This window comes from Muntiacus reevesi, chromosome 4 (genome assembly GCF_963930625.1).
Source record: "Muntiacus reevesi chromosome 4, mMunRee1.1, whole genome shotgun sequence".
In the NCBI taxonomy this organism is placed as follows: domain Eukaryota; kingdom Metazoa; phylum Chordata; class Mammalia; order Artiodactyla; family Cervidae; genus Muntiacus; species Muntiacus reevesi.
In genome coordinates this window covers 40,399,113-40,414,515 of record NC_089252.1, presented here as the reverse complement: position 1 = coordinate 40,414,515, position 15,403 = coordinate 40,399,113, and the positions used below count along the sequence as shown (strand labels likewise).

General features: G+C 43.7%; 1 protein-coding gene across 3 annotated transcripts in view; it reads left to right on the top strand.

The window, feature by feature from the left end:
- PIEZO2 (piezo type mechanosensitive ion channel component 2) overlaps positions 1 to 15,403 on the top strand; it is a 246,335-nt gene that overhangs the window by 105,712 nt on the left and 125,220 nt on the right. For all 3 annotated transcript variants that reach the window (XR_010662900.1, XM_065932593.1, XM_065932591.1), the window contains exon 4: positions 7,740 to 7,782. Coding sequence is in view for 2 of the 3 variants with exons in the window: in XM_065932593.1 (XP_065788665.1) it covers positions 7,740 to 7,782 (43 nt within the window). In the remaining variant the exon portion in view is untranslated. The remainder of the gene's footprint in view (positions 1 to 7,739; positions 7,783 to 15,403) is intronic.

The following is a 15,403-nucleotide window of genomic DNA, read 5'->3' as shown; positions in this document are numbered from 1 at the left end:
GCAGGGATGAAGGTGAAGTACTGTAAGTTTCTCACCAATAGGAAGGGGTCAGACATGCCCAAATGTTTCACGTGCTTGCTAAGTTGCTCAGTCGTGTCCGACTCTTTGCGACCCCATGGACTGTAGCCCAGCAGGCTTCTCTGTCCGTGGGATTCTCCAGGCAAGAATACTGTAGGTTGCCATGCCCTTCTCCAGGGGATCTTCCCGACCTAGGGATCGAACCCGTGTCTCTTACGTCTCCTGCATTGATTCTTTACAGCTAGCACCACCTGGGAAGCCCTCAAAGGTTTCACAGCTCTTTCCAAATATTTCTGCACTTTGAACCACAACCGGAAAGCGATGTTCTGGCCTGTGAAGTGAGGCAGCTCCTAGGACTATGGCCCTGGATCTCTTCAGGTCGCTAAGCATCACCAGGATCTCTCGGCTCTTGTCAAGCCAGCTCCGTGGACCAGGATGTAACCAAGTTCAGATCAGGGGTTGTGCTGGCTGAACCACCTGCTCCGTGTTCATCATATTTTTTTCATTTGCAACACCTTCTTTTCATTGTTTGAAAGTGAAGTGGAAGTGTTAGTTGCTCAGTCGTGTCTGACTGTTTATGACCCCATGGACTGTAGCCACTAGGCTCTTCTGTCCATGGGATTCTCCAGGCAAGAATATTGGAGTGGGTTACCATTTCCTTCTACAGGGGAATCTTCCTGACCCAGGGATCAAACCCGGGTCTCCTGCATTTCAGGCAGATTCTTTACTGTCTGAGCCACCAGGGAATCTCTTTCATTGTTTATTTATAGTGTTGTAAGGATGAGGGATTGAAAATATAAAACTCTGGCTCCTCCTGTGAAGAGGAGTGAGGATCACATGTGAAGCAGAGGACTGGGGACCCAGGGACCTGGTGGGTGTGTGTACCTCATCCCTGAGACCTCAAGACAGGAACATTGCACGTGCCCTGCCAGCAGCCCATCGCCTGCTTCTCCTCCCCTCTGGAGCAATCTGTGGCCACGCTCAGGACTTCTCTGTGTCAGCCTGCACCCCCAAGCAGAGCTCATCACCCTCCTCTGCTCCGTAGACTTTCCATTTCCCGTCCAAACCCTCCTCTGCCTGTCTGTCGAAGGAAACACTGGTGTTTGTTTCAAAGCCCAAGGCCTGGGCGGGTGGCGGGGGGTATCCTGTCTCCTTTCCTAACCATCTGCCTGGGGCCCCACTTCCTCCCCTGGGAAGTCACTTCCAAGGAATTGCGTTAGGGACCCTGCCTCTGCAGGAGGGGAGGGCATGGTAATCAAGGAGGGGCTCCTGAAGGTCTGAATCCCCCAGACTATATACGTTACCCATGTCTGAGTTCTTTGGGTTGCCCGCCCTCATCATAAATGTCTTATTCCCCTAGAAATGCAGTTTTTATGTCTCACTTTGACCAAAAGCAGAGAGGACACAATAAAGTGAAGGAGCCCGCCTGCTAGAGTTATCAGCGCCCAGACAAGTTTCTGTCTGCATGAACAGTGTGCATCTGGATTCCTGGAAGAGCACAGAGAGGGGGCTTCTGTTGTGAGTCCAAGAATGCTTCAGCTTTCGCATCAGGTGCCACCAGACATTGTGTGTTTGAAAGTACAGTATGGAGAAACTTTTTAAAAGGCGGGTACTTGCTGCATCTTTAAAAGCTGACTGATGGCTTTTCAGCTGCTTCACATTTCAAGCTCAGGGATTGTGCTCTGTGCCAGGAGATTAGTCAGACATTCTTATATGTGCCTGTAATGTCAGCAATATTTATCAGTAAGAAGCATGATTCTGGAGAAGATGGTTGGCTATCCCAGGACTGTTACATCAGCCTCTCTGTGAGCCTGCGGGGAGAGAGAGGACTCCCCCACTCCCCATACCCTCAACCCATCTGAGGCCTGGAAACTCCGCATGAGTCTCCTCATCTGAACAAACTTAGGGTTCTGGGCGGAGAACAGGGCTCTCCATGGATGTCTCTGGGAGCAAAGAACTTGCACTTCAAAAGAGTCTGTCTAAAGAAGTGCATGCATGGCTAAATGGCTTCAGTCGTGTCCAACTCTGTGCAACCCTATGGACCATAGCTTACCAGGCTCCTCTGTCCATGGGATTCTCCAGGCAAGAATACTGGAATGGGTTACCATTTCCTTCTCCAGGGTATCTTCCCCACCCAGGGATCTATCTTTCATCTCTGTCTACCGCATTGGCAGATGAGTTCTTGACCACTAGCACCATCTGGGAAGCCCAAAAGCAGAAAAGAAAAGAAGATCTGACTTCTGAGAGTGTTAAAGGGTGGATCAGATAACAATACTGGGAAGTGGAAGTAAGACTGGATGGGGTTGCCCAGATGAGACACCCGGAAGCGTGCAACCTATCTCCCTCCCCTGCGTGTGACCCTGGACTGCGCAGGCCTGAGACCCCATCCCTGAGGCTGCACAGCGAACTCAGCAAAAGAAAGTTCACAAAAGAAAATACCAACATTGTGTACAAACCTAAGAATGTTTGTTTAATTCATCCTTATTTCTGAAAATATAAATTCAAAGGAAATGTCTTATAAGAGATAAAAAGATCCATAAAACAATTCAGTCAAGTTTATATAGTTGAATAAAATTTGAGGGTAAAAATTTTTATAGCATTAACCAAAACTTTACATATGACACATCACAGTGCAATAGGTCTACTTTGAGAAAGTTATCTTAAATAACTGAATAAATGTTCAAAGATATATGTAAGAAGTGTTCAAAACATTGTTATATGTAATAGCAAAAATGTAGGTATAATTCATACAGCACCAGAAATTGATAAGGAATTTACAGTTTATTAAATTATGTAACACTGTGTACTTTAAATTGATCATGAGCCCATTTATTGACATGGAAAGAGTTACATTATTATTATGTGACTAAAGCAGTGCCATATAGATACTAAAGGTCAGAGCAGGGAGTAATGTACATTAAAAAACAAGAGTATTAGGTAGAGGAAAAAATGATGCTTTAAAAACTATACCTGTATAGGTCATTTAATATTTTTAAAAATGTTAATTAAGGAGTGGTAAAGAATTTTTTCCTTATCCTTATCTTTTACAGTTACTTTTAATCCCCTAATGATAAATATCTTCTGGAATTAGGACTCAGAAAATTTTGCAGACCTCTTCATTTCACCCAAAAGGCTGAAGTTGCTCCTTGTCTGGGAAAAGTGAGTTGTGTGTGTATACACCACCTATCAGAGCATCCATTTCCGTGGTTTGATGGAGCTCAGGCACAATTCAACACAAGAACCTCTTCACACTCGCAGAGTAAAATGTCATTCCTAAGCAACTGAGAAGATTCTATTTTCCTCTTAGAATTTCACATCCTGTCCAGCGTTCAATGTGTAATAGAATCTTGACTCTTTGATTAGATAGGAAAAACTTTTCCTTTAAAGAGTTAAAAATAATGTCAATGAAGAAAACTCACAAGTGATATAATTTCCTGGTATTTGAGTGTTTTGTCACCAATTTCTGTGCCAGGTCCCATGTTCAGCTGTCTGGCAGTTCTTATGATATATGAAAATGCTTCCATTTTTATAGGAATATGCTGGCAAAAAATCTACCACTTCCATGAATTATTAGTCCTTTTCTGCTAATTATTTTGAAAAAAGCAGAGGTGCAGGTCCAAGTTCAAGCGGCTGTTAACGTCTGGGGCGTACTTGGTGTAGGACTATTCAATTAGGAGAAAATCTGTGCCTTGTTTGACCACCAGTTTTCTAACTGCATTTTGAAACTTATAGGAAAAACCAAGTTACATTTTTTGTATTAGAAATTGAGCAAGAAGTTGATTTTAAATGATTGATAAAAGTAGTCAGTGAGGAAACAAAGTGAGTAACTAACCTACAACATAAAGATAGAAATTTTTACAGTTTTGAATAACGTTTATGAAAAAATGCAATGACAAACTGAATGGGAGCTGTGGAAAACCCTCTAGTGTTGTAAAGACCCCAGGGTAATTTGTTTAAAAAAAAAAAAACAAACCAGAGGCAGGGCTGGGAGAACTCAGCTGTCTGGTTTCAAGTAGCAGGCAAAGTCCTTCGGTTTTAAACCACTGCTGCAGAAAAATCAGACAAAATAAAGAACAAGCAGCTCTACTCCACGTGTCTGGGGTACGAGTCTCAATGTTTTTGTGTGGACTGAGCTCCTGCGGGACGTGCTGCGTGTCTAACAAAATTCCCGCAGGAGTAGCTCACTAGTCCCGCTGATGGAGGAGGGCTGGATGCTGCAGAACCCCTGCTGTAGACACTTCATGCTTCTCAAGTTAATAGCCAGACACACAAAACTTTATGGAGCTAAAAATAAAACATTTGGAATCTCATAGTGTAGCCAGATTGTGGCAAGAGACAAATGATAGGAAGGACAAAAAGAAGAGGAAAAGGAAGAAGGACGGTGAGACGAGGGCAGGACCCCATGCAGGATAGAGCAGTGAGGGAGGGAGTTAAATACAGTGCTGGATCTGGGGTCTGCCCCCCTCAGCTTATCACCTGAAAGGAAGGAGTTAATAGTAGTACTGACCTCACGGATTAAATGAACTAATATGTATGAAGTCGGCACCTAATGGGGTGTGAGTGTAACCTGTTGGGTTTTTAAAATTTGAGTTATAGTTGATTTACAATGTTGTGTTAGTTTCAAATGCACAGGAAAGTGATTCAGTTATAGGTGTACATACAGATACTCTTTTAGATTCTTTTCTCTTATAGGTTATTACAGAATATTGAGCAGAGTTCCCTGTGCAGGTCCTTGTTGGTTATCTATTCTATATACAGTAGTGTGTATATGTTCATCCTAAACTCCTAATTTATCCCTCCCCCCTCACCTTTCCCCTTTGGTAACCAGTTTTTACAAGTGAAGAACTGCAATGCATTATTTCTAACTACTTCATCTAAAATTGGATCGGAACACCCCTCTTGTGAACTGTATCCATATCTCTGCTGTATTTTCCTTTCCTGTTGTTTTTGCTGTCCTTTGCTTTCACCTGAAGATGGTAACGTGTTCTAGACTGCTCCATATTATAAATCTCATTTTTAAAAGTGTTGAATCAAGGCAGTCTGCCAGCGACTTTGTTTTCCCTACTTTTCTCTCCGTGTTGGACTTTTCTGGCATAGGAGAATAATATTACTTTACCATGTAAAACATGGGGAATGGCTTTAAAAGAATTCCCCAGCAACTGAATAATGGGCTGTCAAAAATATGCTTGGTGCCAAAGGATCTGGACACGTCTGTTCCATTTATTGTGTGTTTCTCGTTCCCTCGTGACTAAGTGCTCACAAAAGACACAAAAGCCCAAACCTCTGGAGTATGTGGTATTTGAGGGAAGAAACCATATTTTCATATATTCAGTCCCATACCTAACATATTAAGGTACTTAGTAGGGGATCACCAGCAGACAATGATGAGCATCTATAGTATGTAGGATGCTCAAATTACTAATTAAGTTGACTTCTAGTGATGAAGAAAAGTGTGTTCCCCCATCTCCACTGTGCTTGGTTGAGTGGGTTAATGTTTTTTTTAAGGAGCACTAGAAGTCTTGCCCCCGAAACTTTTACCTTATTCTACCCTTTTTGAATAAGTTTATTTTTCTCAGAAATGTGAAACTGATTTCTTACTTAAATTTCCATGTTTTCAAAACCTGATAGTACAATAGAGCAAAGTCACTTATTTTTATTTTACTTTGATAATAAATTGAGTTTATTTTTAAAAAATCAATATAGGAATGCACTGAGAATATCTAGGGGGAGAAAATGGAAAGGTGGAAAAATTTTAAAGGTGGCTTGTTTCTCAATGAAAGCAAGGGAAGTCAAGGAGAATAGCATCGCAACGCCTCCCCACCCCAGCTCCCACCGCGACCCTCTCCACTGGGTCCAGTGCAGACTGTCTGCTTCTCACTCGGCACAAGGTTCTTCATCTCTCCAACCTGAGTCTCGGCCAGGCTGTTGCCAGCTGCCCTGGAATTCAGCATGGTTTCTGATTCAGGTTATAATTTTTGACCAACATCTTAATGGCTAGCATCTCAAGGGCAGGATAACTGTCGTCCAAGAATTCCTGAGCCGGGGAATCTCCACTGTCTAGCAAGTGACTCACAGGACACAAGACATTCTTATGGGGCCCACTCCCCCAGGCCAGGGGCCACAAGAAATTCCTGGACTGCTTAACAAAAATTCCATGGCTTTCCTCCTACTCAGCAAAGCCTGTTGGGATTCAGTTGAACAAGAGTAACTTCATCTGAGGAGATAAATCTGAATCTGCTTTAAATTGTGTGTGGATGCAGGTGTGTATAGTTCAGATACCAAATTTAGCCTTGCAGCATTTATAGCAGTTATTGAAAATGCTCCATCATAACGAAGCAGTATGAACTCAGGTCCCTTAGTGAGACACCACATTCATGCCTGCTTAGACTAGCTTGGAAACCATCCTGTCTAATGCCTGGGAGGCACTGAGTGGCCACCTGAGAATACAGTGCTGGGGGCAGAGTTCTCTAGAAGGAAACCTAAATGCCCTCCTGATTTATTTTGACTTGAGGAAAAGAAGCAGCGTAACTTCTTAGCTGCCTCTGGAGACCCAGTGCTGAACATATCACTTCCTATTTGCAGGACCAAATTGTGTGGAAAGGTGGTGATTATCTTCTGTGATTATTAAAGCAACTAGTACATGACACAGCTCATGGATTTAGGTCTGGGGGTGAGCAGAGGTGATAACTCGAACAGTCACTGAAGTCAAGTTATTGTTGCCCCTGACAATGCATTGGGAAAATGTGAAAGTGTGGCTGAGCAGAACCCTTGTTATTCTGCAGCTGCTAATTTGTATCTGATTCTTTGTGATCCCATGGATTGCAGCACACCAGGCTTCCCTGTCCTTCACCTCCTCCCACAGTTTGCTCCAACTCATGTCCGTTGAGTCGGTGATGCCATCCAACCATCTTATCCTCTGTCATCCCCTTCTTCTCCTGCCCTCAATCTTTCCCAGCATCAGGATCTTTTCCAGTGAGTTGGCTCTTTGCATCAGGTGGCCAAAGTATTGGAGCTTCAGCATTAGTTCTTCCAAAGAATATTCAGGGTTGATTTCCTTTAGCAGAACCCTGAACTCTTATAAATGCAGACTTCTTATTAACATGGTCTTTGATTAAAATGATCATTTTTCTTTATATAAAGTACTCAGAAAATAGTCACGTGTATAGTGTAAGGAAAAACATGGAAAAATAACAGAAAATCATATTTATACCAACCTTTTCTTTTGGGGACTTGGATATCCTTCAGATCATGTCATTGGAAACAGCACTTTTGCATTCAGGAGAGTTCTGAATGTTTAGCTTTAAAAATAAACATAAATCCTGTGCTTCAGTGTTGAGGAGGTAAAGTCATGATGTCCAGTGAATTGGAACATCAGAGCGTCCTCCAGCTTTCCAAATGCCACATGAAGTTAAAAGTTGAATTTTGGAGAGTACAGTTTATAATGTGCTACTATTTCATTATTTTTAACAGGAGAGTATTACTCATTTTTCTGCTGAGGACACATGTAGACTTGGAGAGGTTGAATAATGGGCAGCCGTGTCAGCAGTGGAAGGGGTGGGTGCTGTCCATGGCAGGGGGTGCTCACCCAGACTGGTCTCTGAGAGGGAAGACAGTCACCCCACTTACATGTATCAGTACAAGCAAATCTCTTTCAGGCTGTGTAACTGGGCAGAACTGAGTCTTTGATGTACATTGATTGTGTCCCTTCCTCCCCATTGCAGGCTCAACCTGGGAGAAGACTTTCCGACAGATCGGCTTCGAAAGGTGAGCTGGGTTTGGTTACTCATGACCTGTTTTATTCCAGCAGTTCACTGATTATCCGTTGGTGGTCTCACCACCACTACTTCAGTGACCATGCCCTTGAGTAAGTCATCATTTTTGAGCCTCGGTTTCCTTGTAAAATAAACCTTTGATTTATACCATCCTTGCCTGCACACAGATTGAAATTGATGATTAAATGGGGCAATTTGTGTGAAAATGCTTCTTCTACTGTGAAACAGTGTGAAAGATAAGTTGTAGAATTAGGGCATTACAGGGAAGAGAGTTGACTCTCTTATTTCTTCCTGATGTCATATGTTATATTCAGTTCTATAGATTTAGTACAGAGAAATTTATATTTATATTGATATCTTCCTGATTATTAAAATTATCTGATCTTATCTGCTCCAAGTGAAAGGCTGAGATCATGTCACTCGTAGCTAAAAGCATTTCTGCACCAGCATGTCCTGAAAAGAAAAAAAATTGACTCATGATAACATCAGAAAATGTGCAGGTAGGGTCAGTATAGCCCTAATGACACCATATGGACAATTTAACATCTCACAGTGAACTTGCAGCATCGGAACAGCTATTGAGACAGAAAAGTAATTAAATTTTTTTTTACTCTAAAGATAGATTTTGACTAATTCTTTACAGCATAATAGCATTTTTGCATTCGAAAGACTTCTTACTAAAATGTTTAGCTTAAAAAATAAATGTAAATCCTGTGCCTTGAGGAGGTAAAGCCATGGTGTCCAGTGATTGGAATGTCAGTGACCCTCTAGCTTTCCAAACACCACATGAAGTTAAGAGTTGAATTTTGGAGAGTACAGCTTACAGTGTGCTATGATTTCATTACGTTTAACAGTAGAGTATTACTCATTTTTCAAAATGTGTCTTTATGTGTATCAATCAAGCTGACGGAGTGCATAGAGCATATGAAAAGAGCAATAAAATACCTTAAAATGCATTATTTCTCCAGTAGTGAGGAAGAACAGATATTTCATCACCAGGCTGACTGTGATGGCATTTCTGGTACCATTTGTAATTGACTCAAGAGGCTGTTTATTTCTCTGCGTGCTCGTCCATGCCATCAGCGCCGTCACTGTTGATCTCTCAGTGAGTTCTCATGGTTGGTCCTTGAGGTTATTGGATGATGTTGGTTTGGGGCCGGCAGATCTTGTGGACCAGCTTTCAGGCTGAAAATCACATGCAGCTTTGTGTGTTTGAGACCTTCCCCAAAGCATCTTTCTCTTGATTCTTCTTTTGTGTATCGACAAATGTCAAAGATAACCAAAGAAGCTGTTATTGTTTTAGTCTCGAAGTTGTGTCCGACTCTTTGTGATCCCGTGGACCGTAGGCTGCCAGACCCTTCTGCCCATGGGATTTCTGAGGAAAGAATGTTGGAGTGGGTAGCCATCCCCTTCTCCAGGGGATCTTCCTGACCCAGGGATTGAACCCACGTCTCTTGCATTGACAGGCGGGTATTGCTGGGCCACCAGGGAAGCCCGCTTGTTTGTTCACTCTATCCTTAAACCAATGTTTATTGTAAATTTACAGAAGTCTTTCAAGACCCAAAGTCTTGTCAAAGGAGAGAGGATAGCAAATTGAACATCAGTTATTTGTCTCCTGGCTTCAAGAAGACATTGCTATACTTGCTTTGTCCATTTTTAGGGTTGGATGGGACTGAAATATTGTAAAGAGAACCTCAGATACTGTGTCATCACCCCTACCTAAGTCAGTGTATGTCTGTGAAAAAATGGATGTTCTCTTGCAGAATCATGATGCCACACTGGTACTGAATACAAGTACCAGCCAGTTCTTAGCACCATCTAATACCAATCAGTGCATACACTTCCTGATCATTTCAAAAGTGTTGTCTTACAGACACTGGTTGAATCAGCATCCTCCTAAAGCCCACACTTACTATTAAATTTTTTTTCAGCTTTAAAAATTAAAAAATTTTTTACTGAGTTATAATTAACATACAATATTAGTTTTAGCTGTATAACATATTGATTTAATATTTTTATATGTCATGAAATGATCACCACTATGTGACCAGTTACCACTGTCACCACTGATTCTGTTCTGTTGCCACATCTACACCTCTGTATTGAGATTGTGTCCCCTGAGGCTTTCCCACCTTCGTTGGGTTTCTCTTCTTGTTACGAGCTTCTGAGGAAATCAGCTCCTCCGTCTTGCAGCACTGCTGTCTTGTCTGGAGTGTCTGTTTGTGGCTTTGTTTACCTTGTCAGTCTACCCTCTGATTCACATAAACTCAAATCGCTCCTCTTTGGCCATTGGGGACAGCTTCATGATGATTTATTGTCCTTTGTCGATGGCCGCCTGCTCTTTTCTCATTTCTGTCCTTCTAGCACAGTGGGAGTTACCAAGCCCATCCAGGATTCTGAACCTGGCATCCGCCATCTGTCCTGAGGGTGGACATTTAGGCATTTTCCAGCCTTTGGCTCTTGTAATGAACAACTTTGTGCATGCCTGTATTTTTGCCAGGTATTCTAGGGATAGATTCCTGAGTACAATCAAAGAGTAAATTTTTGTGGAATTTTGATGAGCATTGCCAAGTTTCCCTAAAATTTTGGCAGCAGTTTTCACAATGATTTCCCCAGAGCCTCACCAACAGAACGTGCTGTCACACTCGAGGTTTTTTGCCAGCCTGATGGGTGAGAAGTGGTAGCTTGGTGTCCTTCTAATCTACATTAATCCTGAGTCATTTTTCCATACAGTGGAGTTCAGGCTGAGATTCTTTGCCATTTCCTGAGCAGAAGTCTAAGAGCAAGAGCTTCTTCTAAGATGGTTAAGGATTCATTGATCTGCAGGATTCTGCAATTGAAACATTTTCTTTCTAGTTTGCATGACCTTAACCTTTTGCCTACTTGAATAATGATGTAATGACAACAATTGTCATGTACCGAGGACTGTGTCACATCATTTTCAGTCTGTAAAGCAGCCCCACAGACCAGGGATTGGCAAACTTTTTTCTGAAGAGGGAGAGGCCACATTTCAGGTTCCATAGGCCATACAGTTTCTGTGGTAGCAGAAGGCAATGAGCACGCTTTCTTCCAATAAAACTTTATTTAAAAAAACAGGAAGCTGGCAGGACTGGCTGCTGGCCAGCCTTTGTGACCCCGTCTTACAGGTAAAGAAACCTAAAGAAAACCAAGCAGCTACCCAGAGAGCTGTAGCCACACACATTGACCTGCGTTCAAGAAGTCTGCCTGGCTTTCTACATCCAGCCACACTGAATGCTTGAATTGTAGCTTTTTTTGGTTTTGTGTTGTTTATTTTTCCTATCCCTGTAGTTCTGGGGACATTGTCTTTAGTCTCAAGTCTTATCAGCTGTTCTCATTTTATGAATATTTTGAAGAAAGTCAGGGAGTAAAATTTGCTTATCGTAATGCCTCTCTAAATGGATATGCTTCTGAATAGATGTATACCTTAAAATATTATTAAGGGATATTTTGAGTGAAAGGCTGTATTTTTGAACTGTAGTCTAAGTTTGGTGAACATCCCTAGTTTTAGATGTTATCTTAAAACATCACCCTTTGTCTTCCCATGTTGTCACATGTTTTCTCATGTAAGGGCAGGAGTTGTCTCTGCCTTGCATCAAGTATCTTGAAATACAGAATAGATATTGATAGATGGGGTTATTGTGCATTGACAGTTGCAAAGACTGTGTCATGCAGTGCTGTTAAACATGGCCTTGCTTGATTTCTTCTCAAGTTTAACACCATCTCTCACTTCAAGGGAATTCCAATTATATCCTAAATGAAACTGTCTGGCCCTTTAGAGCCATTGTGAGAGATATTGATCATTTTAGTGCTGTGTCCTTTGAAGTTTGCCCATCAGTCTGTTTGCTAACAGAGTATTTCAAAGTGGTCACATCTTAAAAAAAAAAAAAAAAAAGTGACTGAGTCAGCCAAACCTCAAAGCTTTCTCCAGGAAAAAGAAAGCCAAGTTGTCCTCTGCTGTACATTCTATGATGGGGAGCGAGGAGGGGACCTAGGGAGTGAGCCTGCCCTTTTAGTAATATTGGTATAAGATGCATCCTGATGAGCAAACTAAAAGATCAGATAGAGGGAGACATGTGAGGACCTGATTCTGTGGCAGCAGTGTCCGGGAGCTTAGCAGATGTCTGTAAACTGTGTTTCGTTGGTTTCCCCCTTTCCTGCCTGTGGTTCCTTCAGGACAGTTCCTGCTGGTACCCAACAACCCCACCTCCTCCCAAACCTCCCCAACCCCACAGCCACCACCCTCAGGCTCCCTCCTCTGTCTTCCAACACCTCCTGTCACGAAGCCACCAAATGTGTTCTTGTGTGGACTTACTGTGTGTCATTCTAGACCCTTGCTGCTGAGATGTACGTCTTCTCATTTTACACCTGCTAGTGCCAGCCCAAGGGTTGTCCAGTGATAGGCATTCAATAAATGTTTCATAAACAAGCATTTTATGAGGGCACTAATCCCATTCACTGGGTCTCGACACTCATGACCTGATCACTTCCCAAAGACCCTCGTATTTTAATACTGTCTCATTGAGGGGTTAGAATTTCAGTAGGTGAATTTTGAGAGAACGAAAACATTCAGTCCATAACACATGTCGCTAACTCCCATACAATTGAAAGAAAAGTTAGATCTTAGGTTTGAGACTTTTACATCCTGTGATATCATATAATCCGTTTCACTGGACTTTACTTATGCAGCTGATCAATTTTGCTGTTTTCTTTGATCGGCCAAAATACCTTAGTTATTCTTGAAATGGAAAGTAAAATCTATGATTAATGTATGCACACATGTGTGTGTGTCTGTGTGTGTGTTTCTGTGTGTATGTGTGTGCATAAGTATATATGTGTGTGTATTGTGTGTGTGTGTATAATAAAAGTAGGTGATATCCATTTCTTAGGCTGTTGAGAGCTTTACCTAAGACTTTGACTTCCAACTTGGAAAGGAACTTTTTTTTTTATTCAAGCACAATGACATCATTTAGTAAGTATTTAGTGAACAGATCTATTTTTCTTTTAGAAAAAGAAAGATGTAATCCTTCATCCTTTTTCCTTCAAAATATGTCTGGAAGGAAAGATTTTCTGATTTGTAATCTCCAACTTCACTAAGTCAGGTCCCTAGGACTTAATATAAACAGTCTCTGAATGAATGAGTGATAAAGATCAGGTCCTATGGAGAATGGTGCATTCATGAACTGAAATCCCAAATTCCCAGGTGGTAAGCTTGGCACCTTGTTCTGTACAAAATGTGAGGTACCAAGCCAGAACGTTTTATATTTCATTAATGACATGAGCAAATGAACTGTGTAATAGATCTCTGAAAGCTTTTTCAAACCTTGGTGCAGACAGCACCGTGAATAATAGGAAGTTCACGCTGTTTGATACGGAGGTAAAATCTGGATGTTGAGTCTGTAGAATGGAATGTTTTGGGGAATCGTGCTAGCAGATACTCCCAAGCCTCGGTTCAGATTTCTCATTTGCTCTGCATCGTGAGGTCCCGAAATTAGCTCTTTTATAGCTGTAACTGCAGTGAAATGTCTTTCCCGCAGCCCAGCCAGTTAAACACCTCAGCTCGCAACCGAGCATTATTGTTTGGATGAAGAGACAGTTTGAGGCAGATTTCAGAGGAGTTGTGTGGGTTTTCCATCAGAATCCTCGGAAACCCATCACCCACGATGAACAAAGTGGAAACAGTTCCTCCTGGCTCTTGTTTTTCCCCGACCTGTCTCTACACGCTCACAGCCACACAGACTTCTAAAATACACGAAGTCTTGGAAGTAGCAAACGTGATACTGTCGCACACCTTCCAGAGTCTCGTGGTTTCATTCACACAGTGACGTGTAAGTGAGGATTCAGAGGACTAAGTGACTTCTTTATGCAGGACCAGGTGGCATTAAGTCTTTCTGCTTGTGAAGCCTGTGCCTCCTCTTCTCTAAGCTCTGTGGACTTCTGAAGGTCTTATCACACAGCAGGAGCAATCATGTCACCTCAGTTGATCATGTCCCTCGGCGCCAAGGGGGCTCGGGAAGCTGTGGTTAGGCAGAACCCCACTTGTCCCAGGCTGATGTGTTAATCCCTTATCTCACCCTCCCCGGACCATCCTGTACCTGCTGTCTCACCCACGACGGACTCCCTCCTGCCTCTGAGAGGCTCTGATGTCCAAATCCCTCTTTCACACCCTCCCTGTGGTCACTACTGAGGTTGATGCCCACTTCACGCTTCCTGGGGATGGAGAAGTGGCGTGGGGTCCTGTCATCCAGAGAGCAAGTGAAAATGCTGTTCAGTGAGCAGGCCAGCAGCCCAGGGATCCTAGTCACCAGGTGAGAATAGGTGGAGCAGCCTGGGGGACCCTCACGTGGCTGTCCTGACCCGCCTGCCCCACACAGAGGGAAGGCTGTCTCACCCGGTCCTTGCAGGAAGTGGGTAGGTTTGAAATGTCCTTTTTCTGCTCTGACGGGCGAGATCCGCTGACTGAGGAATCCAGGCAGGTCACTGCTTCCATCCTAGAGTGAGTGTGTTTCTGTGGACACGCTGGTGTCTCCCGTTGGGACTTTGATGGACGTACGCTGTGCTGTGGGGGCAGCGGGGCCGGGTCCTCAGGCATCTGAGTGCAGCGCTAGTTTTGCCCTGAGAGTGGTGGACTCCAGCACATTCCAGAAAGAGGAGCATAAGGTTCGAAAGAAGATGGCAGAGATGCTGTTCTGGTTGACTCTTCACTGGCGGTGGGGTCCCTGGGCTGAGGGGCTTAGTGGTCAGTGTCTGTCCCCTCACTGGCCCCCTGCACCCCTGGAGGGCTGTGTGTCCTTATCCACATGTTGCCTAAGTGACTTTTAGGGAAAAAAATAAAACCAAACAAAGCCAACTCCCTCTGTTGCCAGGCACAGGGTCTGAGGAAGTGCTGCCCCCGCCTTGGGGTCCCAGGGCTGTTTCCCACTCTGACCGCCTGAGGCAGGCCCCACATCCCCAGTCCCACTCAGGCGGGAGGCTGCCCATTGTGTGACCACAGTACCACCCAGCCCGGTTCCGTGGGGGCTCCGTAGTAGGACGGGGCAGCCCCCCCAGGTTCGGGTGCTCTCTGCCGGACAAGCCGGGGGAGCCCCAGGTTTCTGGATACACATTCTCTCTGGACAAACAATAGCTGGCTGAGGCCCCGGGAGGGGAGGAGGAACCACGTGGGCGCCCTAAGGAGGGCCAGACTCAGCTGTCCTTCAGGCAATTTCCTGCCAGTAAGGAGGGGCCCGGATTGTGGAACCCACACACATGGGACAGTAACATGCTGTGTGCCGGAGGAAGCTCCAGGGCCCAGCACATAGCAGGCACTTCCCTGAAGGGCTCGTTCAGCTGCCCTGGGAGGATGAGAACCTCATTCCAGCCTAAACATGAGCCCTTATGGAAACATTCAGTGCGACTATAAAATTTTACCATAAAAAAAATGATGATTTCTCGTGTAAGTCAGGAAAGGGGCATTTATACATGCAGACCTGGGTGGCGGGTCGGACATGGAGAGAGTGGAAAAGATGGGTAAGACATGCCCTATCCTGAACTGCTGACCCACTCTCAGTGGTCTCCCCAACACTCAAGGTCAACAGGGACAGCCTTGTGTTCAT